General features: G+C 43.5%; 1 protein-coding gene across 2 annotated transcripts in view; it reads right to left on the bottom strand.

The window, feature by feature from the left end:
- Positions 1 to 26541, bottom strand: part of MAPK1 (mitogen-activated protein kinase 1) — an 82450-nt gene that overhangs the window by 9138 nt on the left and 46771 nt on the right. For both annotated transcript variants that reach the window (XM_021071922.1, NM_001198922.1), the window contains 5 exon segments: positions 16276 to 16458; positions 14568 to 14757; positions 6096 to 6212; positions 5065 to 5179; positions 4747 to 4878 (listed from right to left, as the gene is read on the bottom strand). In XM_021071922.1, coding sequence (XP_020927581.1) covers positions 4747 to 4878; positions 5065 to 5179; positions 6096 to 6212; positions 14568 to 14757; positions 16276 to 16458 — 737 coding nt within the window.

The following is a 26541-nucleotide window of genomic DNA, read 5'->3' as shown; positions in this document are numbered from 1 at the left end:
ACAGGAACTCCACCTTCTTCTTTTTCCTTTTTTTAGGGCTGCAGCCTTAGCATATGGATGTTCTCAAGCTAGGGGTTGAATCGGAGTGTAGCTTCCGGCCTATGCCACAGCCACAGCAATGCTGGATCTGAGCTAAGTCTGAGACCTAAACCACAGCTCACGGCAACACCAGATCCTTAACCCACTGAGTGAGGCCAGGGATCGAACCTGCATCCTCATGGATGCTAGTTGGGTTCGTTAACCGATGAGCCATGACAGGAACTCCACACGTGTACTGCTCTTAAGTCAAACTCCAAAGTCCTTCTGCAAAGGCTCCCATCCTCCCATGGTTTCAGCCACCTCCTTCCAGTCCTGGCTGAGGCATGTGGAAAGCACAGGCACCCCTGGCCTACTCGGCATCTTTTTCCAAGGCCCAAAACCAAAAGTACTCTCTCGACCTGGCTGGCAGTCAGTCTGGAACACGACTTTTTCTCAAGTGGGGGATGAGCAGGAAGGAGATGGAAGGGTGGCTACTCCATGGCCTGCCCTGCGGGCCTCTGAAGGAGTATCCTGGCACCACCTCAGGCTGTGAGCACAGCCCAAAGGTGTGGCTGACAGTGGCTGGGACAAGGGTGAAGGACAATGTGACAAAACACTTCTTGTATGTAGTGTCAAGAGAAGGCTTCAAAGAGAAAGAATACACATTACTGTTCTGGTAGCAGTAAAAAAGGGTTTTTTTTTTTTTTTTTTCAGAAATGCCTCTCCTTATCTAATGATGCTCAGACCAGTGGTGCTCACAGCGCTGGAACACTGCTGAGAATTCCAGGGCTCCCAGAAACAAATATAAAAACTACTAGGTAATTTAAAATTTTTTTTGGCTACGGCATGTAGTGTCTTGATGTGGGGTCACATTTCCCAGACCAGGGATTGAACCCTAGTGAGAGGGCCAAGACCTAACCACTAGAGTATCAGAGAACTCCACAGGTAATATTAAGGAGAATGTATGGACGCTAAAAAAACCCTGGCATTTACATAATGAAGCCGTGTTCCTTACAGTGATAACTTCTTACAAGGTTATCAACCCCATCCATCTACAAATCAGCAGCTTCAGCTACTAAGCTGTAAGAGGAGAATGGTAATGGAAAACCACTGTAGTCATTTACTCACTGACAAACGTATTCACCCCTTGGGAGCAGCAGACAGTAAACTTTCTGAGGTGACTGCTCATGTGCCAGGATGTCAACCTGGAGAGAGGTGTGGCCGAGGCACCCTGCAGCCTGAGGTTTCTGGCAGGGTGCACAGGCGGGCTCAGCTCTGGGTCCCACGCCCATCCATCTTCAAGAGTAGATATAAATCAATGTGGTAAACCCAATGTTGGCCAAATGAGAAATTCCATGTAACAAAAGACTTTTCTCATGTCTAGAAAGTGAAGTATAGGGAGTTCCTGCTGTGGTACAACGGGATCAGTGGTGTCTCTGTAGTTCCTGGACACAGGTTCAATCCCCAGCCTGGCATAATGGTTTAAAGGATCCGGCACTGCTACCACTGCAGTGTAGGTTACAACTGGGGCTTAGATCTAATACCTGTCGCAGGAACTCTATATGCCGAGGGGTGACCAAGACAGAAAAAAAAAAAAAAAAAAAAAAAGTGTGTGTGTAAAGGGAAAGTGTAGACAAAAAGTAGGTTTTCTTTGGCTGCACCCCACAGCATGTGGAAATTCCTGAGCCAGAGCTCAAACCTGAGCCACAGCAGCATCTAAGCCACTGGAGTGACAATGCTGGATCCTTAACCTGCTGCACCACAAGGGTACTCTAGTAGGATTTTTAAAAAAAATTTTTTTAAGTATACATAATGAATCTGTCTACAAACAGTACATTTTCAAATTAATTTTTGCCTCTACCTATCATCTTTTTGGGGGGCCATGCCTGAAGCATGCTAAAGTTCCCAGGCCAAGGGAACACAGCAGCGACAACACCAGATCCTTAACCACTATAGGCCACCAGGGAACTCCTCTATCTATAATCTTTGCAACACATACTCACAAGCATTCCTTAGGAAATCAGAGAACAATGACATCTGCCTCACAGGCTAGTGAACTTTTCAGAGAAGAGGTGGCTCTTAGGAATCTGGATACAGACTGAGGCACACTGTGGGCAACAGAAGGTGTCATCCTGCAGCAGGACATGAGGTCTTGGGGCCTCAAAGAGGGTAGGCTTCCAAGGAGCCTCTCCACGTGTCAGGACACTGCACCATGACGGTCAAAGAGTTGGGCACCTCTGGCTCAAATCTGAGTCCCACAGAACACCTGGTAGACCTGAGACCACACCACACACCTGCTGTCACAGGTACTAAAACCTGCCTCATTTCCTGCTCCCAAACCCCTCCCCCAGAGCTCAAGGACACTGCCCCAGGATGTACTTAAATAAGATTAGATACTTTGGTCTGAGTCAGGACACCAGAGGGCTAGCCACAGATCCCAGCAACATTATTCCTATGCCCTGAGTCTGCTGAGAGTGCATGGGGGAAGCCCTCCAAGGCAGTTGGATGCTCTGCTGAGGCAACCATCTCCAAAGCAGACCCTTTAGTTTCTTTGAGTTAAACCCCAGGCCTTAAACCTCCAAGCAACTTCAAAGGGAGAGCTTTTTTTTTTTGGCTATTTGAAAAATCACTGAATCTCTAGCCTCTTCTGAGTGCAAGTGCTATTTCTGCACTGCATACCTACAGAAGGGGAAGGAGAGAGAAATGGGAGGCAGCTGGCAGTGCTGATCTTACAGTCAGAGTGCCTGGCCTCCTGCCTCCCACACGGCTCTGCCACCCACTGGCACGGCTCAGACGGCATGAATCATGCTGCTTGTGCATATGCTTCCCTGGATGCAGATTTTATTTCCCCTCAAAGACTGAAGTCTCTTCAAGGCCTGGATGACGACCAACAGCACTCCTGACTCCCTGACAGCCCCCAGAATGCCACATTCTCCCTCTAACCTAGGTCGGGGGGGGGGGCACCTGACTAGCAGTGCCCACCTCACCTACCCAGCAACAATCCCATCCCAAGTCAGGGATGCCACCTGTCAACTCCATCCTCAACTAGAAGTTCTGAGCAGGGCCAGAGAGAATGGCCGCCTTGCGGACTAAGCCACCGCTGCAGTGCTTCTCCAGCTTTCTGATCTCAGAGCCAGACTCTCAAAAGCTCAGGTGCTGGCAGTCTCCCTCTGCTCCAAGGCAGGTGGGCAGAGAGAAAGAGTAAAAAACATTCAAGTGCTGTTAAGAAAGTGGTTTTAAGCTCACGACCCCCTGGAAGAATTTGGGACCTCAGAGGCCTAAGGAGCACTCTGCCAAGAACTCAAGACTCTTCATCTCACTGAGGCCCCCAGCAGCTCTGGGAGAGACTTCTCAGCCCTTCTCTACCCACACGTGGATCCCCCTTCCTGCCTGCTGACCCACACTTCTCTCGGCACATCCTACACCACAGCTCATGGCAACGGTGGATCCTTAACCCACTCAGTGAGGCCAGAGATCGAACCTGCATCCTCATGGATGCTAGTCAGATTCGTTTTCACTGAGCCATGATGGGAACTCCAAATATTGTTAGTTTTTAAACTATGATTTTTTAAAAAGTATTTTATGCATTCTCTTGGGAATCACTTTGATGTGTGAGTAATGATTTAAACTGATTTTCTTCCAAAAAGCTATTCAACTAGCCCAGTACCATCTGCTGAATAATAATCATTTCTTCCACCTCACTGGAGTAATTTTGGAGAGAAATCTACAATACTACTGGTTCAAGGGACTAAGCAGTCAGAAAATTTCTAACAAACACGTGAAAAAATATTCATATTCACCCTCACTTTTAATTAAAGAAAAACAAAAATGCCACTTCTCCCTTACTTGGTTGGCAAACCCAAAAAGGTTCAATACCCAGAACTGTTGGAATAAAAGACATGTGACACAACTGCCAAACTGCCCTCCAGAGACTCAAATGACTTAGACCCCACAGATTCTCTGAGGATCTCTCCTCCTCCTGATTCCTATGCTGCTAAAGTCGAATGTATCACTGTTTTTTTAAATGGAACATGTTCTTGGTATCATATCTAAGAAATCTTCACCTAACTTAAGGTCACAAAGACTCTATCCTATTCTCTTCTCAGAGCTGAATAGTTGTAGTCCTTATATTTAGGTCTATGTTATTTATTTATTTATTTTATTGCACACAAATGTTCCAGCACCATTTGCTGAGGAGACTGACAGGCACCAGTACAAACTTAAATCTCACATGCATGATACTGAGTGGAAGAGTCCAGATATCAAAGGCTACATATGACATCACTGAATTGCTATGACATTCTGGAAAAGGCCAAGCTATTGGGACAGAGATCAGAGTAGACACGGTTAGGGACCTGGCAAGGGAGCTGATTACAAAGGGGCAGGAAGCAACTTCTGGGGATGATGGAAACACTCCATATCTTATCTGTGGTGGAAGTTACAGGACTGTACCCATCTGTTAAAATCCAAAGACCTGCACAACTAAAATGGGTGAGTTTTACTCTATGTAAATTACTCTACGATAAACCTGACTTTAGAAAGCAGAAAACAAGACACTCCCCTGCACACCCCCTTAGCCTGTAGCCACCACTCCTAAATAAACGGGGGAAAGCAATGAAGAGCAACACCAAAAGCATTATCCGATAACTACAGAGTGACCTCATGCTTTATTGAAGAAAACAAATATAAGCTAAACCTAAGAAAAATAATCAATGAAATCCTATTTACCTTTGGAGTCAGCATTTGGGAACAGCCTGTTCCATGGCACCTTATTTTTGTGTGGAAGAGAAAGCAAATAGTTTCTAGCTTTTAAATTTATTATACAATTCAGGTCTTCCTGTGATGGGGATCCAAGAATACCTATCAGATAAAATAATTAGCTGTTAATCATCAAAGCCAAAGTAAAGCAATCTCACCCATCAGGAGTGGGGCGGAAGGGACCCTGGTACCAAAGTCCTCTCACCACCTCCCAATGCTTTCTTCCCTCATCAAAGAAGATAAGAAAGTTCCTGCCCATCACAGGCTGAGCATGCTCAGAAAGCTTACCCAGAATGTGGTTCAGCTGGTCGAGATAATGCTTCCCCGGGAAGATGGGCCTGTTGGAGAGCATCTCTGCCAAGATGCAGCCGACAGACCAGATGTCGATGGACTTGGTGTAGCCCTGCAGCGGGAAAAAAGACAAGATGAGTGTGACTGTGGCTCTCCATGACACGGGACCTTCCTGCACATAGGCAAGGGGCCACTGAGGGTCAGCTTCTCCTTTGGCTTCGTAATTCAGCAATCAATGAAGATCGCATGGAGAGACAAATAATAATTTGGTTTTAAGATGTTCAACCTTCCCAAACACTAACGTGAACTTCCTCAACACTAACACAAACCAGGTGTGCCCCTTGACAGGACAGAAACACGGTCTCTAGACTATTCATGGCCCAAATGCACGACACAAAACTGAGGTATGTGCTAAAAAAGAGCTAGCCCGCATCCTTCAAGAACATCGAGGTCAAGAAAAGCTGAGGAACTACTGAAGGAGACTAAAGCAACAACGCAGCATATAAACCAAACAGGGAGAAAAGCCACAGAGGTTATTATGATGACAGTGGATGTGAACAGTGCAGAGACACTGGTCAGCACTCACACTTCTGATCACCATGCGTAGTCACACTGGGGGATCCCCTCTTTCTCTGGGCTGGACAAGAATCTACAGGGCGTCCCTCCCTGAGGGCTGCCCAGCGATAGCAGCACCACCCCTCCCAGCTATGAGAACATGACCGCAAAAGTGAAAGTTGCCCCCGGCAAGACTTGGGGAGAGCTGACCAAGGGTGGGATGCAGTGATCGGAGAGGCGCACCCTCCAATCCTGTAACACAGCAGCACTATCCCAGCTGCAGTGGAAAGGCCACAACTCAGGGCCCAGAAGTTCTGTGCTGAACAGGAAACTGGGATAGCACCTTGGTCCTGGCCAGAGAGGCCAAGCCTCAGACCAGGTGGAAACTGGCTTACTGAGAGGAAGGCTGACTGTAACTCACGTCCACAGTTCTTTTGCTTCCTGGTTTCTTTTTATGGAAACTTGGTCCTTACCTTGGAATTTAACATAATTTCTGGAGCCCTGTACCAACGTGTGGCGACATACTCCGTCAGGAACCCTGTGTGATCATGGTCTGGATCTGCAACACGGGCCAACCCAAAGTCACAGATCTAAAAGAGAAAAAAAGCAGGATACCTATTAAGAGATTCTAACCAACTCAGTATCAAAACATAAAACACAAAAAGACAAAAGCAATAAATGATGATAAGTAATTGCTACCATTACCATGTGGCGGAATCTTTGCTGGAATTCTACAAACTCATTCTTTTTTATTTAAAAAAAATTTTTTTTATTATAGTTGATTTACTCTACAAACTCGGGCTTAGATAATCCTCACAACAATCTGGAAGGCAGTGGCCACATATCAGACAAGAAGCGGCTGGAAAGGTCCTGAACAGAACGTGTTTTAAGAGGCATCTGCCATTATTATTTGCTTATTCCTCAGTGATCTTGCTTATGTCACTGGGCAGAAACTGTTCTGCCTCTAAGACAATATTCAACTTTTTTTTTGGTCTTTTTGCCTTTTGTAGGGCCGCTCCTATGGCATATGGAGATTCCCAGGCCAGGGGTCCAACTGGAGCCGTAGCCACCGGCCTATGCCAGAGTCACAGCAACGCGGGATCCGAGCCGCATCTGCAACCTACACCACAGCTCATGGCAATGCCATGATCCTCAACCCATTGAGCAAGGCCAGGGATCGAACCCGCAACCTCATGGATCCTAGTCGGATTCGTTAACCACTGCGCCAAGACGGGAACTCCTTGACTAACTTTTTATTCCTAGTGTCCTATATATAGGGGGCTCTTACCACCAGGTGAATAAACACCTTATTTCAAATGTCTGTAAGAAGCACAACTGAGGTGGATTAACTGGCAGAGACTCTAGTACTGACCACTTTTCACAATATCTGAAGTATTGATAAATAATATCTTTTTTTGGGGGGGGGGTCTTATCTTTTTTTTTTTGGTCTTTTTGCCTTTTCCAGGGCCACTTCCAGCGGCATATGGAAGTTCCCAGGCTAGGGGTCCAATCGGAGCTGTAGTCTCCAGGCTACACCAGAGCCACAGCAATGCAGGATCCGAGCCGCGTCTGCAACCTACACCACAGCTCACGGCAACACCAGATCCTTAACCCACTGAGCAAGGGCAGGGATCAAACCTGCAACCTCATGGTTCCTGGTCGGGTTCGTTAACCACTGTGCCACGACCGGAACTCCATTAGGTCTTTTGTCTTTCTAGGGTCGCACTCTCAGCATATGGAGGTTCCCAGGCTAGGGGTCTAATTGGAGCTACAGCTGCTAGCCTACACCACAGCAATGCCAGATCCGAGCCGCGTCTGTGACCTACACCACAGCTCCTGGCAACGCTGGATCCTCAATCCACTGAATGAGGCCAGGGATCAAACCCGCAACCTCATGGTTCTGAGACAAGATTTGTTTTTCTACTGCACCACAATAGGAACTCCTGAACTACTGATAATATCTTAAAAATAAAAATCAGGGTATAGCACTACCAGGGCTAAAATCTCACACTAACACTTAATAATGTTAATAAAATCACACTGTTTTTAAGAGGCAAGGTGAAGAAGGAAAAATAAACTAGAATTAGTAGCACTCCTTCACTAGGGAAGACTGGTCCAACACGCTGAATGCTGCAATACAGCTACTTCTATAAAATGAGAGCAAAGGAGTTCCTATTGTGGATCCCTTGCCTCGCTCAGTAGCTTAAGGATCTGGCGTTGCCGTGAGCTATGGTGTAGGTCACAGACGTGGTTCGCATCCTGCCTTGATGTGGCTGTGGCTGATAGCTGTAGCTCCAATTCAATCCCTACCCTGGGCACTTGCATATGCTGCGGGTGCAGCTCTAAAAAAAGGAGAGAGGAGTTCCCGTTGTGGTGCAGTGGTTAACGAATGCGACTAGGAACCATGAGGTTGTGGGTTCGATCCCTGCCCTTGCTCAATGGGTTAATGATCTGGCGTTGCTGTGAGCTGTGGTATAGGTTGCAGATGAGGCTTGGATCCTGCGTTGCTTTGGTGTAGGCTGGCAGCTACAGCTCTGATTCGACCCCTAGCCTGGGAACCTCCATATGCCGTGGGAGCGGCCCAAGAAATGGCAAAAAGACAAAAAGACAAAAAAAAAAAAAAAAAAAAAAAAAAGGAGAGAAAGAGGGTTAAACGTGCAGGTGCTTTCTGTCTGGAAACCATCAGGTGGGGCCCTGTGGCCCGGGGGGCTGAGATGGCTGGGGAGGAATGTAGCACTGGTGGGTGGACAGGGCTCCAAGGTGGGGAGGAGGCGGCAGCCTACCCAGGGACTGGGGTCTGAGCAGAGTGAGCAGAGGATCTAGGGGCTACACTACACAATTCAGTGATTTCAATGGAGGTTGCAAAGTGTGGACTTTTCTAATTTTATTATCCCTCTGCATTTATTAGCTGGCATTTATTTTAAGGAAGAGGCACCATGCATCAACTGGGACTATTTGTTTACCCTGATGCACAGATCCTACTATAAAGATAGAAAAGTATTTGATCCTTACCCTTTAGTTACCAATTATCAGAGTCATGAGCTGGTGTAAGAGGGATTATTTGTATCCTCCACATCTAGTACAGGGCATAGAACCAGCAGGGTCTCAAAAATGATTGATTACAACTTAAACAATAAAGAGGGAGATACAGCATTTAGACCTCTAAAAGATTTCACAACTCCATTCACAGTCTTGAATGGAAAAGCTCATGAGGAGTTCCCGTCGTGGCGCAGTGGTTAACGAATCCGACTAGGAACCATGAGGTTGCGGGTTCGATCCCTGCCCTTGCTCAGTGGGTTAAGGATCTGGTGTTGCCGTGAGCTGTGGTGTAGGTTGCAGATGCGGCTCGGATCCCGCGTTGCTGTGGCTCTGGTGTAGGCCTGTGGCTACAGCTCCAATTTGACCCCTAGCTGCAGCAATGCCAGATCCCACTGTGCTGGACTGGGGATCAAAGCTTGTGTCGATCCCACTGCGGCACAGTGTGAACTCCTGATTTTTTTTTTTTTTTTTTTTAAGTTCTCTTAACACTGTAGCACCAAAAGCTAATATATGCAATTAACAAAAAACCTGCCAAGGCAAAATAAAAAAGCAATAAAATTCATTACAATTTCATACGAAGGATAGCAGACAACTAGGATATGGTACAAGAAATTAAAACAACCTAGAGCACTCCTACCTGGCTACTTTCTGGGTTAAGTAAATTCAAATTCTGATAAGACAAAAGAGACCCCAAGGACACAGGGCTCCTTCCCAGGCACAGCCAGAACCACATGCGCTGTGATCCTAGCATAGTGGGGCTCCTAATGGGACTGCTGTGGGCTCCGCCTTGCAAACAGTGAGGACAAGAGCTACTGAAGACCACACTCACCTAGCAGTTTCACTAAAAATATGCTAGCGGACTCTCCAAATGGGGCCTCTAGTCCTTGTTTTTCTGTGGGTCCTGAGAAATAAAGAGGAAGTCTACAAGGAGAGTGTCCCAGGAGCCCTGAGAGGCCAGCGTCTGCTGGGTCTCAGGGCTTCAGATAACAAAGCAGTTTCTAGAAGCCAAAATGAAAGTGTACTGCTGTGGGCCTTATTGGTTCAAGGTCTAAGATGCTCAGAAGAGCGGATATCCTGAGGGCTCAGGAGTAGGAAGTGCCTCAGGAACGCAGAGGCTAATGGAGAAAGGAAGTGACACAACTGCCAAGGACCTCAATAACAAAAAGTCAGTAAGGCCACAGGTTACAAAGGTTCTAGGCACAGCAGGATGGTGACCTCAAGGTCTGAGGCCGTTGGGTGACTCCAGAGCTCCCCTTCCCCTGCGCATGCCCTCTGCTCTCATGTGGGCACCTGCCCTGCTTGTAAGACACACTCGCCACAGCAAGTCCATGACTTGGCCACACACCACGCTCATCTCTACCATGAGATTCTCTCCTGAATATTCATGCCTGTGTGGATGATGCACACCCCATATGGACATTTTAAACGTGGGTGAACTGTGCTGCTGCAAATATCTAAAACATCCTATTGTGTTTCTGAGTGTGTGTTAAATTGGGTTTTGAAAACAATGCCTGGATTGTGCAGATGGCCAACACACATATATCATTGTGGGTGTGCATCTGAGTGAACAAAAGGGCCCTAGGTAAAGACAAGTCCACAGTGAGAAGACAACAAAGTAGTCTAGTCCTGTTTTTCTTCTTAAGGACAAGCATTTTCAAGTAAAAGTAAGAGTCAACTTTCCCCAGATATATTACACACTTAAAATACTCATTAAGAATGTCTCTCCAAAAGCAAACAAAACCAATCTCCCATAACAGGATGGCCATGGCAAGAAATAAAGAAAAAGGAAAAGCAGTAGGAGACATGAAAAGTATTCTCTGTAACTTTTCAAGAAAATCACTAAGAGACACTCCTGTGCTGGCCTGGCTTGCTCTTGCACAGACTCCAGGGAAGGGACCTGGCTATGCCCCATGACTCATGCAGAAGGCCCCTGAGAGGTGACAAGGTCCAATCCAACCGTATCTGATGCAGGACACCATCTTCACAACTGCTCACATGATGTCTACCGCCCAAGAACAGTGGATCAGCTGACCCTGATGACAGGACCCACTGCCATTGATTCATTCATTCATTCATTTATTTTCTCTTTTGGGCTGCACCTGCTGTATATGGAAGTTCCCAGGCCATGGATTAAATCTGAACCACATCTGCGGCAGTGCTGAATCCTTAGCCCACAGTGCTGGGCAGGAGATCAAACTGGAAACGCCCCAGAGACGAGCTAGATCATTAACCCACTGTACCACAACAGGAACTCTTACACTGCCTTTCAGATAGTTCCAGATGGTTCTCCACAACTGATACATCGGTGACTCCCCACTACCCACCTGAAGTTGCAGCCACACAGAGCGGGCCTCCATATTTGTGCACTCATCTCTTGCTTATTTCTGCCGCTTCTCCTCCCTACAAAATTCTGTGTCCAACTGAGCCACTCACCCAGTGAAAGTCTGACACATTGAGAGGGACATCATGACCCCACCTTCTTTCTTTTTTGTCCTTTTAGGGCCACACCCGAGGCATATGAAGGTTCCCAGGCTAGGGGTCAAATCAGAGCTACAGCTGCCAGCCTACTCCACAGCCACAGCAACACTGGATCCAAGCTGCGCCTACGAGCTACACCATAGCTCACGGCAACGCCAGATTCTTAACCCAAGGAGTGAGGCCGGGGATCGAACCTACATCCCCCTGGATCCTCGTAAAGATTCATTTCCCCCGAGCCATGATGGGAACTCCCCCTACCTTCTCTCTGATGCCTCATGGCCCGGCCAAAACCAGCTCACCCTTCTCCTTTGTGTTTGTACACCTTTCCTTTTGGAACCCCAGCTACAGTGGACAGTACTACAATCTACTGTTTATCAAGCTACTGAGCTGATAGAATTTTCAGATTTCATGACCTGTGGAAGTTCCCAGGCCAAGGACTGAATCCAGGCCATAGCTGCAGCAATACCAGTTCTTTTAACCCACTGGGCCAGGCTAGGGATCAAACCTGTGCCACCACAGTGACCCAAGCCACTGTAGTTAGAGTCTTAACCCATTGAGCCATGGTGGAAACTCCAATACATACTTTTCAAACCACCTCATTGAGATATAATTTCCATAGCATACAATTCACCCATTTAAAGCGTACACTTCAGTCGTTTTTGGCATTCTAATCACAGGGCTATAAATCACCACTATCTAGTTTTAGAACATTTTTATCACCTTGAGCCCATTAGCAGCCTCTCCCACCTCCCAATCCCACCAGTGGTTCCACAGCAACCATTAATCTACCTTCTAACTCTAGACTCAAATGTTCTACACTGTGCAGTGTTTTATGACCGGCTTCTCTCACACAGTAACATCTGCAAGACTCATCTGTGTTATCAGCATGCATCATTGCTTCATTTCTCTGTGCAGACCCACCACATTTGATTTACCCATCATCTACTGGACATCAGGACTATTTCCACCTTTGGGTTCTTATAAGTATCTGTGTACTAGCCTGCATGTGGATGCCTATTTTCATTCCACTTAGGTATACACCGAGGAGTGGGACTCTTGCCAACATCTATCATCTGACATTTTGATTGTCATTTTGATTGTATCATTCTAGTGTGTATGACACGGAATCTCACTGTGGGTATGATCTGCATTTCCCCACTGACTAAGGCTGTCAAGTATCTTTTCATGTACTTATTGGTCATTTGTATATCTTCTTCAGGTCCTTGGTCTTTTCAGATCCTTTGCTAGCTTTTAAATAGGGCTATTTATCTTTTAGTTGTTGAGTTGTAAGAGTTTTTCATATACTTTAGATATAAAGTCTCTTATCAGATATATGACATAAATATTTCCTCTTATTCTGTGGGTTATCTTTTCACTTCCTTTATGGTTTAGTTTGTAGCGCAAGTTTCTAATCTTGATGAAATCCATTTTAAAATTTTTACTTATTGGCCATGGCTGTGGCATATGGAAGTTCCTAGATCAGGGACTGAACCCCAGCCACAGCAGTGGCCCAAGCTGCTGCAGTGACAATACCAGATCCTTAACCTGCTGCACCGTAAGAGAACTCCTGACGTCCACCTTTTTTTTTTTTTTTGTCTTTTTGCCATTTCTTGGGACGCTCCCACAGCATATGGAGATTCCCAGGCTAGGGGTCGAATCAGAGCTGTAGCCACTGCCCTACGCCAGAGCCACAGCAACGCGGGATCCAAGCCACATCTACAACCTACACCACAGCTCACGGCAATGCCGGATCCTTAACCCTCTGAACAAGGCCAGGGATCAAACCCGCAACCTCATGGTTCCTAGTCAGATTCGTTAACCACTGAGCCACGACGAGAACTCCCTGACATCCACTTTTTAAAAAAACAATGTTGTGGAGTTCCCGTTGTGGCGTAGTGGTTAACGAATCCGAATAGGAACCATGAGGTTGCGGGTTCGGTCCCCACCCTTGCTCAGTGGGTTAACAATCCAGCGTTGCCGTGAGCTGTGGTGTAGGTTGCAGACAAGGCTCGGATCCCGCGTTGCTGTGGCTCTGGCGGAGGCCGGTGGCTACAGCTCCGATTCAACCCCTAGCCTAGGAACCTCCATATGCCAAGAAATAGCAACAACAACAAAAAAGACAAAAGACAAAAAACAACAACAACAACAAAAGACAAAAGACAAAAGACAAAAAAAAAAACAATGTTGTGTTTTGGTGTCATGTCTAAGAACTTGGCCTAATACAAGATTGTAAAAATTTACTCCCATGTTTTTTAAAGTGTATTCTAGTTTTCGCCCTTCAGTTTAGGTCTCTGATTGTGGCATTTTGAGTTAATTTTTGTAGGGCCAGGAGGTGCCCAGCCCCATTTTTTTGCATGTGGTCCCCCAGCACCATTTGGTGAAAAGACTATTCTTTCCTTAGTAATGTTCTTGGTGCTCTTCTCAAAAATTTGTTAATTGGGGAAAAAAAAAAAAAAAAAAAAAAAAAAGGAGCCTCTGTTGTGGTGCAGCAGAAATGAATCTGACAGTATCGGTGAGGGTGTAGGGTTCAAACCCTGGCTTCGATCAGTGGGTTGGGGATCTGGTGTTGCTGTGAATTGTAGTGTAGGTCACAGACACAGCTTGGATCACGCATTGCTGTGGCTGCGGAGTAGGCCAGCAGCTGTAGCTCCAATCTGACCCTTTAGCCTGGGCACTTCCACATGTCATGGGTTTGGCCCTTAAAAAAAAAAAAAAAGTCAGTTAATCAAGAAGTTCCCACTGTGGTGCAACAGGATCAGTAGCATGTTGGGAGAGCTGGGACACAAGTTCAATCCCTGGCCCAGCACAGTGGGTTAAGGATCTGTTGCTGCTGCAGCTTTGGCTTACGTCATAACTAAGGCTTGGATCTGATCCCTGGCCGGGAAGCTCCATATGTCACAGAGTGGCCCAAAAAAAAAAAAGTCAGTTACTCATAAACATATGGGTTTATTTACTGACTCGGAGTTCTATTCCAGTGATCTATATGCCTACTCTTGATTGCCGCAGCTTGGTAGTAAGTTCTGAAATCAGAAAGTGTGAGTCCTATAACTCTGCCCTTTCATAAAATTGTCTTAGCTACTCTGGGTCTCTTGAATTTCTATTGCACTTCAGGATCAGCCTGTCCATTTTTGCAAAAGAAGCCACCTGGGGCTTTGATAGGGATTCCACTACATCAGTAGATCAAATTTGAAAACACTGCCATCTTAACAATATTAAGTCTTCCAATCCATGAACATGGAATGTCATTTCATTTATCTAGGTCCTCTTAAATTCAAGTGCATTTTTATTAGAATGAATCTACATTCTTTCATGATATCTGTGGCCCTGAAAAGAAAAATAAAATAAAAAATTATATATAAATAAACATTCTCCAGCAAAACGAGTTTTGTCCAATAAATATCACCCTAAGAGTAAATAAGCTGGCTGACCTTGAGATCGCAGGTGGTGTTGAGCAGCAGGTTGGAAGGTTTGAGGTCACGGTGCAGTACGTTAGCTGAATGGATATATTTTAACCCTCTGAGGATCTGGTAAAGAAAATAGCAGATATGGTCGTTGCTGAGGTGCTGCGTCTTCAAGAGCTTGTAGAGATCTGTTTCCATGAGGTCCTGTACTATGTATCTGTTTGGAAAGATTAAGGTAACACAACCAAAAGAGCTAGTTACACTAGCAAAGCACTGAAAACAGAAAGAATCCAAATGGTCCATTATTACATCATGAGGCCCAGAAGGGAAATGAGAAACTGATGGAAACTGAGTAGAGCTTAATGGAAGGAGTCCTGAGTAGCTGCTTCCTCCTGAGGTTCTGTGAAGTCTTCCTGCATTTCTTTTATTCATTTCTCTGTAAATACTATACGTCTCCTAGAGATTCATGCTAGATGAGACACAGTATGGGATTTGAAGAAACATGACTTAAAAACTAGTCATCTAAAAAAGACCTGATTTTCAAGGCAAAAGGTAAAGCAGGACAACAGGCGGCAGAAGGAGGCATTTCACTTAAAATATCACAACTTAGTAACAGAACTGTTTAAAAATGGAAAGACTGCCTAGAGACAGCGCACTGCCTCTCCCTGGAGGGGCGGACTGCACAGTGGGCAAGCTGGCAGGAATGCTGCACTGGCCAGAACCCTTTCTCCTGGCAGATCCTCCTCCAGCACACTTAACACTTCTTCTTTTTTTTTTTTTTTTTTTGTCTTTTTGCCTTTTCTTGAGCCGCTCCCGTGGCATATGGAGGTTCCCATGCTGGGGTCTAATCAGAGCTGGTGCTGCTAGCCTACGCCAGAGCCACAGCAATGCGGGATTCGAGCCACATCTGCGACCCACACCACAGCTCATGGCAACACCAGATCCTTAACCCACTGAACCTCATGGTTCCTAGTTGGATTCATTAACCACTGTGCCACGATGGGAACTCCGAGCACACTTAACACTTCTATCTTTCACATGCAGTCCTTACTCAGAAAGTATCCTCTGGACCTCCTGAGTCCAGATTTCTAAACGTTTGTCACAATTAATGACAACTTCAGACCTGAGATAGCCTTGAAGATCATGAAGGCTGTACCTCAGTTTTAACATGAGAAAACTGGACCCAGAAGTAAAATGACACTGAGATCAGGACAATCTCGACCTGACCAGGTGCTATACAGGGCCCCTTCTTTTAGTCTACTGCTCTTTCACCACAACAAACCATACCTTGAAAAGAAGTATCATGACTGGAAAAGGTGTTAACCAACATTTTCCATAACTACACTTAGAGAAATCTTTACTGAAACTGAGAAAATATAGAATAAACAGCAAAAAATATGCTAAAGCTACTAATAAAATGAATCAGAGAAAAAAAGTAAATGATGTGGGAGTTCTCTTGTGGTTCAGAGGGCTAAGGACCCAGCTTTGTCACTGCTGCAACTTGGATTGCTGCTTGGCATGGGTTTGATCCCTGACCCAGGAACTTCCACATGCTGTGGAAGAAGCAAGGAAAAAAAAAAAAGTAAATGATGCAAGTGTTATAGTAAGTGGCAAGCAGAGCAGAGTTTCCCCTTAAACATGTTTGACTACTTTTCTTCCACCACGATAAGTGGAAGACTTGATGTGTACTCAACCAGGTGATGGAGCAGTGGAGTCCACAGCCTGAAAAGGATACACATCTTTCATCTGCTCGATGGTTGGTGCTCGAATGATATCATTGATTCCAATGATGTTCTCGTGTCTAAAGCGCAGTAAGATTTTTATCTCCCTCAGGGTTCTCTGGCAGTAGGTCTGATGCTCAAATGGACTGATTTTCTTGATAGCTACTCGAACTTTGTTGACATTATCATAAGCAGAGCTGAAAAAGAGGGGAGATGGCATTAAAAACAGTTCTCAGAACACCCTGGCAGAAAGAACACAAAGTGAAGTATTCTGCTTAGAACTCTGGGCAAATACTTGTTTCACATGCATGAAGGCAGAATGCATATCACCCACAAAGAGGCCCTAAGTGAGGGAGGACATAGCAGGATGCCACAGTACACACTATGTATCTCAGAACCACCAGAGGGCCTGGCCCTGGAAACTGTATGGACACCAAATTTCTTTCTTTCTTTGGCCATACCTGCAGCATGCGCAAGTTGCTGGGCCAGGGACTGAACCTGCCACAGCTGTGACCAGAGCCACTGCAGTGACAACAGATCCTTAACCCACTGAGCCACCAGGTAACTCCTGGTTGCCCATTTTCAAAACCCCAGGAATATGGGTGGATTCCCCCCCCCCATTTTTCCCACTGTTTTTAACAGCAGCTGCATTCCGGTGAGAGGAATCGTTTCTGCCTCCATAACAGCTTCCTACTACTGTATCAGATTCCACTGACTCAGCAGAAATATTCCAATGACCATCAACTACATCTTCACCCCTAACAAAAATGGACCCAAGAGGGCAACAGGGATCTACTGCATAGCACAGGGAATTATAGCCATTATCTTGGAAAACTTTTAACAGAATATATAACCTATAAAAATACTAAATCAGGAGTTCCCATCATGGCTCAGTGGAAATGAATGTGACTAGTATCCATGAGGACCCAGGTTCGATCCTGGCCTCTCTCAGTGGATTAAGGATCCAGCATTGATGTGAGTATGGTGTAGGTGTAGGTCATAGACACAGCCTGGATCTGGCATTGCTATGGCTGTTGCACAGGCCAGCGACCCCTTGCCCGGAAACCTCCATATGCCATGGGTTCAACCCTAAAAAGACGAAGACAAACACCCCCCGCCCCATCATTATTCTGTACACCAAAAACTAAGTACTATTTAGTCAACTATATTTTAATGAAAAGGGGGATTGTTCCCTGGTGGTACAGTGGGGTTAAGGATCTGGCATGGTCACTACTGTGGCTCAGGTTTTGTTTTTGTTTTTCGTTTTTTTTTGTCTTTTTGCCTTTTCTAGGGCTGCTCCCATGGCATATGGAGGTTCCCAGGCTAGGGGTCGAATCGGAGCCGTAGCTACCAGCCTACACCAGAGCCACAGCAACACAGGATCCGAGCCGCGTCTGCAACCTATACCACAGCTCACGGCAATGCCAGATCCTTAACCCACTGAGCAAGGCCAGGGATCGAACCCGAAACCTTATGGTTCCTAGTCGGACTCGTTAATCACTGCTCCACGACGGGAACTCCCTGTGCGCAGGTTTGATCCCTGGCCCCAGAACTTCCACATGCCGTGAGCGAGGCCACCCTCTCCAAAAAGAAAGGGGACCCAAGAGGACATATTGATTGCTTACAGCAATTTTGTCTTACCTGCAAAATGATGTTGTCTTACCAACCCCCACCCCCAGAAATTTTATCAAGATGTCTATGTGGTCTTTAACAAAACCTAGAAAGTATTGTTCAAAAAATACCTTCATATTGGGGAGTTCCCATCGTGGCTCAGCAGTAACAAACCCAACTAGTATCCATAAGGACACAGGTTTGATCCCTGGCCTCATTCAGCGGGTTAAGGATTTGGCACTGCCGTGAGTTGTAATGTAGGTTGCAGACACAGCTCGGATCCCTCATTGCTGTGGCTGTGGTGTACACTGGTTCGACCCCTAGCCTGGGAACCTCCATACGACATGAGCGTGGCCCTAAAAAGACTAAAAAAACAAAAACAAAAACACCTTCATAACTATAACATAGGGCTCAGTTCTCTCCCAAGTTGTCCTGAAGTTCTGACTTAACAGAATTTCAAGCAGAAGCAATAATATCTTCAATTTTATAATGAATTTGTATCATGAACAGTACTACTATCTTTACGATCAATATTCTACAAATCTTTTCTGTAAGAGCTTTTAATATTAACAAATACCAACATCTGGTTCATCAATCAAAGCAATGCAACACAAACAGGCAGTAACATACTACTTCTGGCTTCCTCAGGGTGCTAAAAATGGAAATAAATAAGTTTATTCTCAAGTTTGTGCTTTTAGAATACTTATCAATCTACTTATTCTGATAATTACTAATGTATCTGTCTATCATAAAACCATGCCATATCAGAGACCTTGCCTAACTCAGCTTTAATTTTCCCACAACACCATTAATAATCTGCACTCAATACTCTGAAATGAAGTCTATTTCCTTAAATAAAAGAATCACTACTCAAATCTTATTTTGCTTTGGTTTGCTACACGAAAGCCTAAATCACTGATTTTTAGGTAGACAGGCAAAGGTATATGTTGTTCAAGCAAGCTTATTCAATATAGGGAATATTTATTTCTAAGTATTTATGTATTTTTTATTTTTTTTTCTTTATTGTCTTTTTTGTCCTTTTAGGGCTGTACCCTGCGGCATATGGAGGTTCCCAGGCTACAAGCCTATGCCAGAGCCACAGCAACACCAGAGCCAAGCCACATCTGCGACCTATACCACAGCTCACAGCAACGCTGGATCCTTAACCCACTGAGCGAGGCCAGGGATCGAACCTGCAACCTCATGGTTCCTAGTCGGATTCCTTTCTGCTGCACCACGAAGGGAACTCCTATATATTAAAAAAAATTTTTTTTTTTCTTTTCAGGGCTGCATCCACAGCATATGGAAGTTCCCAGGACAGGGGTCAAATTGGAGCTGCAAATGCCAGCCTATGCCATAGCAACACTGGATCTGAGCCACATACACCACAGCCTGTGGCAATGCTGGATTCTTAACCCACTGAGCAGAGGCCAGGGATCAAACTTGCATTCTCATGAGCACTATGTCAGATTCTTAACCTGCTGAGCCACAACGGAAACTCCTATACTTATGTATATTACTAAAGTAAAAAATTTTGATAATTCAAATTATAAAAATTGAACAAAAGAGAACATAGGTTCAACTAGTTCTAAGACACTGGTTAAATTCAACTAATTTACTGAAGCATGATGGTTGAACATTCCATAAATTTGCCTTTGAGAACAAGACTGCTGAGGGGAGGGGCTCCTGCAGAGTGTTCCCCTCCAACTGCATGGACACTCTGTGATGAGAGAAATAACCACTGACTCCTTTCAAGTGAGAAGGCACGAGAGGAGACTCACTGATTCCCACATGCAGAGAAGGGGTGATCTTGTACTTAAGAGTTTTTGGTCTGTCGCTGTCTATTCTCTCTCCATTTTGCCGCCTGTTTAGTTTACACAATCTGCCACATAACTGATCACAAAGCATTATGTTTCCACAATAGCACTATTTGTTCATTTCTCCTTGGATATCTTGATTTTGTTTTTTATATATTGTATAGTTGTGATATTCGGCAAATATGTTTTATTGGTGTATCTTCACCATGGACTTTTTGGTGTCTCAGTTTTTATTTTAAAATCACTGTGGCATTACCACCTTTTTTTTTTCCTTTAAGAATTTAATCTCTGCTCACATCCTGGAGTTCTCCCTGCACCCACTGCCTCGCTACCGCTTTTGCTTGAAATGTGTCTCTTGCAAACCACTTATGATTGCAGTTTGGGATCTTCTTAATCCAATCTGTGACTATACAGTTTTTGGATGAGTTAATTTTAAATATTCATATTTTTTCTTTTAACTGATGAAACTTTTCTTTTCAAAAACAAAATTCAAGGTTAAATAAACCGCTCACAGTTAAGAAAATAAAGAGCTTCCTAACTCATCCCTATAAGGTAATAACCTCTAGAAATAAGTAAATAAAAATTGGTGATAATGAAAAACAACTAAAAAGCAAAACTAAAGAACAATCTCTTTTACAAGAGATTGAAAATCAACAGAAAAGAATAAGTAAGAAAGGGTGGGGGAAAAAACTGTAACTGCAATGTATACATGTAAGGATAACCTGACCCCCTTGCTGTACAGTGGGAAAATAAAAAAAAAAAAAAAAAAAAAAAAAGAGTAAGTAGAGAGTTTCCTTCATGGCTCACCAGTTAATGAACCTGACTAGGATTCATGAGGATGTGGGTTTGATCCCTGGCCTCCCTCAGTGGGTTAAGGATTTGGTGTTGCCGTGAGCTGTGGTGTAGGTCAGAAGATACAGCTTTGATTAGACCCCTAGCCTGAGAACTTCCATATACCATGGGTGCCACCCTAAAAAGCAAACAACAACCACAAAAAAGAGTAAGTATAATTTAACAACACATTAAAATAACAAGTCCATTATGTCCAAGTAATATTTAATCTCAGGAATTCAAGAATGGCTCAATTTAAAAACATTAAAATAAGAGAATGTGGATTAGTTGATTAGACATTTCTCCAGAGAAGAAACACAAATGGCCAACAAGCATATGACAAGTTGCTCAAAATCACTCATCATTAGAGAAATGTAAATCAAACCCACAAGATAATTCCTCACACCCATCTGGTTTGCCACTATCAAAAAATAAAAAATTAACAACTGTTGCAGAGGATGTGGAGAAACTGGAAAATTTGTGCACTGCTGGGAATATAAAGTAGTGGAGAGACTATGGAAAACAGTATGGAAGTTCTCCCAAAAATCAAACATAGAATTATCATATATGATCCAGTAATTCCATTTCTGCATATAAACCCAAAGAATTCAAAATAAGATCTCAGAGAACCAAGAAATAAACCCAGACACCTATGGTCAATTAATCTTAGACAAAGGAGGCAAGAATATAAAATGGGAAAAAGTCTCTTCAGGAAATGGTTCTGGGAAAACCGGACAGTTGCATGGAAATCAATCAAATTGGAACACACCCTCACACCATGCACAAAAATAAACTCAAAATAGCTTAAAGACTTAATGATAAGCTTTTACACAGCCAAGGAAACCATAAAAAAAAAAAAAAAAAAGACAACCTATGGAATAGGAGAAAACAGTTCCAAACAATGCAACTGACAAGGGCTTACTCTTTAAAATATACAAGCAACTTATACAACTCAACAGCAAAAAAAGCCAACAACCCAACTGAAAAACAGGTGAAAGACCTATATAGACATTTCTCCAGAGAAGATATACTGATGGCCAAAAAGCACATGAAAAAATGCTCAACATCACTGATTATTAGAGAAATGCAAATCAAAACTGCTATGAGATACCACCTCACACCAGTCAGAATGGCCATCATTAATAAGGTCACAAATAACAAGTGCTAGAGAGGCTGTGGAGAAAAGGGAACCCTCCTGCACTGTTGGTGGGAATGTACATGGTACAACCACTATGGAAAACGGTATGGAGATACCTTAGAAATCTATACATAGAACTACCATATGACCTGGCAATTCCACTCTTGGGCATATATCCAGACAAAGCTTTCCTTGAAAAACACGCATGCACCTCTGTGTTCACTGCAGCACTATTCACAACAGTCAAGACATGGAAACAACCCAAATGTCCACTGACAGAGGAATGGATTAAGAAGATATGGTATATATACACAATGGAATACTACTCAGCCATAAAAAAGAATAAAATAATGCCATTTGCAGCAACATGGATGGAACTAGAGACTCTCATACTAAGTGAAGTAAGTCAGAGATAAAGACAAATACCGTATGATATCACTTGTATCTGGAATCTAATATATGCACAAATGAACCTTTCCACAGAAAAGAAACTCATGGACTTAGAAAACAGACTTGTGGTTGCCAAGGAGGATGGGGAGGGAGTGGGATGGACTAGAAATCTGGGGTTAATAGATGCAAACTATTGCATTGGAGTGGATAAACAATGAGATCCTGCTGCATCTAGTCACATGCAATGGTGCAAGATGGAGGATACTGTGAGAAAAAGAATGTGTATATATGTGTGTGTGTGAGACTGGGTTACTTTGCTGTACAGTAGAAAACTAACAGAATACTAACCCAACTATAATAGAAAAAATAAAAATCATTATAAAAAAATAAGACCTCAAAGAAATACTGGCACATCCATGTTCACCACATTATTCATGATATCCAAGTAGAAGCAACCAGAGTGTCTACTGATGGAGAAATGGATAACAAAAATGTTGTCTTAAGCACATCCAGAAACTGTATTCAGATTCGAATCTCCTGTATTCAGGAGAAATTCTCCTGCATTCTACAACATACATGAACCTTGAGACTAGTCATTATGTTAAATGAAATAAGCCAGTCACAAAAGACTGTATGATTCCACTCAAATGTGGTATGTAAAGCTGTCAATCTCACAGACTCAGAAAGAAGAATGGTGGTTACCAAGCACTGGAGGGAAGAAAATGAGATGGTCCTCAAGGGTACAGTTTCAGTTTTGCAAGGTAAAATAGCTCTGTAGATCTTTCGCACATACTGTGAACATATTTAGTACTATTTAACTATGTACTTAAAAATAGTTAAAATTTTGGAGTTCCCGTTGTTGCCAGCCACAGCAACGCCAGATCCAAGCCACATCTGTGACCTACACCACAGCTCATGGCAACGCTGGATCCTTAACCCACTGAGTGAGGGAGGCCAGGGATCAAACATGCAACCTCATGGTTCCTAGTCAGATTCGTTTCTGCTGCACCACGATGGGAACTCCAACAATTAAATTTTTAAAAAATTTTAAGGGGGAGAGAAAAGACATATTAATGAAAAGAGTAGATGTCAAAAAAAGAATGAAGCATTCAATTACCATCACATCAAAAAGAATAAAATACCTAGGAATAAACTTACCTAAAGAGACAAAAGACTTGTACTCTGAAAACAGTATGGTACTGGCTAATCTGTACTCTGAAAACTACAAGTCACTGATAGAAGAAATCAAAGATGACACAAACAGATGTAAAGATATACCATGCTCTTAGACTGAGAAAAGTCAATATTGTCAAAATGACGACACTACCCAAGGCAATCTACAGATTGAATACAATCCACATCAAGACAGCCAATGATACTCTTCACAGAACTAGAGCAAAATATTTTAAAATTGTATTCACACTCAAAAGACCCTGAATAGCCAATGCAATCTTGAAAAAGAAAAACCAAACTGGAGGAATCGAACTTCCTGACTTCAGACTATACTACAAAGCTAGAGTAATCAAAACAGTGTGGGAGTTCCTGTTGTGTCTCAGCAGGTAAAGAACCTAACACAGTCTTTGAGAGGATGCAGGTTCAATCCCAGGCCTCGTTTAGTGGGTTAAAGATTCAGCATTGCCGCAAGCTGCAGTGTAGGTCACAGATATGGCTTGGATCCGGTGTTGTCATGGCTGTGGCATAGGCTGCAGCTCCAATTCAACCCCTGACCCGGGCAAATTCCATATGCCAAAAGTATGGCTGTATAAAGGAAAAGAAAAAAACAAAAAATAAAACAAAAGAAGACCCAGTATGGTACTGGCCCAAAACCAGAAATTACAGATCAATGCAACAGGATAGAAAGGCCAGAAATAGGAGTTTCCGTTGTGGCACAGTGGAAACAAATCTGACTAGGAACCATGAGGTTGCAGGTTCAATCCCTGGCCTCGCTCAGTGGGTTAAGGATCCAGCGTTGCCATTAGCTGCAGTGTAGGTCACAGATGCAGCTCGGATCCTGCATTGCTGTGGCTCTGGCATAGGCCGGCAGCTGTAACTCCGATTTGACCCCTAGCCTGGGAACCTCCATATACTACGGGTGCAGCCCTAAAAAGACAAAAGATGAAAAAAACAAAAAAACAAAAAAAACAAACCTAAAACAAACAAAAAACACAAAGTCCAGAAATAAATCCAAGCACCTATGGTCAGCTAACCTACGCCAAAGGAGGCAAGAACATACAATGGAAGAAAGTCTCTTCAGTAAGTAGTGCTGGGAAAACTGGACAGGTAAGTGTAAAAGAATGAAATTACAACATTCTCCAACACCATACACAAAATAAACTCAAAATGGATTAAAGATCTAAACATAAGGCCAGATACCATAAAACTCCTAGAGGAAAACACAGGCAGAATACTCTTTGTCATAAATTGCAACAATATCTTGTTTGATGCACCTCCTACAATAATGAAAACAAACAAAAATAAATGAATGGGACCTAATTAAACTTAAAAGCTTTTGCACAGCAAAGGAAACCATTTAAAAAAAAAAAAAAAAAAAGGAAAAAGACAACCCATAGAATGGGAGAAAATTTTTGCAAATGAAGCGACTGACAAGGGATTAATCTCTAAAACATACAAGCATCTCATGCAGCTCATTATCAAAAAATGGGCAGCAGATCTATATGGACATTTCTCCAAAGAAGACAGATGGCCGAAAAACCATGAAAAGATGCTCAACATCACTAATTATTAGAGAACTGCAAATCAAAACTACAATACAGTATCGCCTCACAGGAATCAGAATAGCCATCATCAAAAAGACTACAAACAATAAGTGCTGGAGAGGGTGTGGAGAAAAGAGAACCCTCCTATAAGGTTGATGGGAATGTAAATGGGTGCAACAACTACTGAGGACAGTATGGAGGTTCCTTAAAAAACTACAGAACTACCTATGATCCAGCAAATCCACTCTTGGGTGTCTATCCAGAGAAAACGATAATTCAAAAAGATACATGCAACCCAATTTTCACTGAGCACTATTTACAACAGCCAAAACACAAAGCAACCTAAGTGTCCACTGACAGAGGAATGGATGAAGATTATATACAAGGGAATATTACTCAGCAATAAAAAGAATGAAATAATATCATTTGCAGCAACATGGATGGAACTAGAGATTATCATATTAAATGAAGTTAGAGGAAAGACAAACATCATATGATATCACTTATAAGTGGAATCTAATAAAAATGATACAAAAGAACTTATTTATAAAACAAACTCACGGATTTCTTTCTTTCCTTTTTTTCCCTTTTTTGCCATTTCTTGGGCCGCTCCCACAGCACATGGAGGTTCCCAGGCCAGGGGTCGAATTGGAGCTGCAGCCACCAGCCTACGCCAGAGCCACAGCAACACGGGATCCGAGCCACGTCTGCAACCCACACCACAGCTCATGGCAACGCCGGATCGTTAACCCACTGAGCAAGGGCAGGGACCGAACCTGCAACCTCATGGTTCCTAGTCGGATTCGTTAACCACTGCGCCACGATGGGAACTCCCATGGATTTCAAAATCAATCTTAAGGTTACCATAGGTGAAACCATTAGAGGGCGGGAAGAGTTGGGAGGGTGGGAATAACACATACACACTGCTGTTTAAAACAGATGATTAATGAGAACCTATCATATAGCACACGAAAATCTACTCAATAGCTTGTGATATAAAATGAAATGATATAAATGAGTGATATGTGAATGATCTCTGCACAGTGTAACTATGTCACTCTCCCAGCTGTGGTGATGCACTATAATTATTCAAGATGTTATTACCACCGAGGGGAAATGGGACCTTTTACAACTGCATGTGACTTTACAATTATCTCAAAACAAAAAGTTTAATTTTATTATTTTAGGCAAGAAACAGATTTATTAGGATAGGACACTTGTGGGAGATGCAAGAGGCCAGGCAAGAAAGCTCTGCCCAAAAAGTTTAATTTTAAAAATATCCACCACGAGTTCCCTGGTGGCTTAGTGGGTTAAGGATCCAGCATGGTCACTGCTGTGGTGCAGGTTTGATCCCTGATCCAGGAACTTCTGCATGCCATAGGTGCAGGCAAAAATAAATAAATAAATAAATAAGTAAAAATCCATCAATAGGGTTATGGATACCACATAATACTATGAAACCGAGAAAAGGAATGGCATGGAAAGGTCTTCAAGGTCTCTTAAATCAAAAAAAGCACAGTCGAGCAGTGGATTAATATGCTATCTTTTTTATGAAAGAGTAAAAGTAAGATTATATATGTAATAATGTCCATATCTATGTGCTTTTATACATATGAAATCTGCTTGTGTTTGCAAAAGAAAGCCTAGTGTGGAGTGTGACAGGGTAGCAATTTTGATTAAAGAACTACGTTAACTTTTTCAAAATTTATTTTAAAAGCCCCCCCCCTTTTTTTGTCTTTTTAGGGCCACACCCATGGCACATGGAGGATCCCAGGC

This window comes from Sus scrofa, chromosome 14 (genome assembly GCF_000003025.6).
Source record: "Sus scrofa isolate TJ Tabasco breed Duroc chromosome 14, Sscrofa11.1, whole genome shotgun sequence".
NCBI classification, from domain to species: domain Eukaryota; kingdom Metazoa; phylum Chordata; class Mammalia; order Artiodactyla; family Suidae; genus Sus; species Sus scrofa.
The sequence above is the reverse complement of the archived record's forward strand: the minus strand, read 5'-3'. Positions and strand labels throughout refer to the sequence as shown.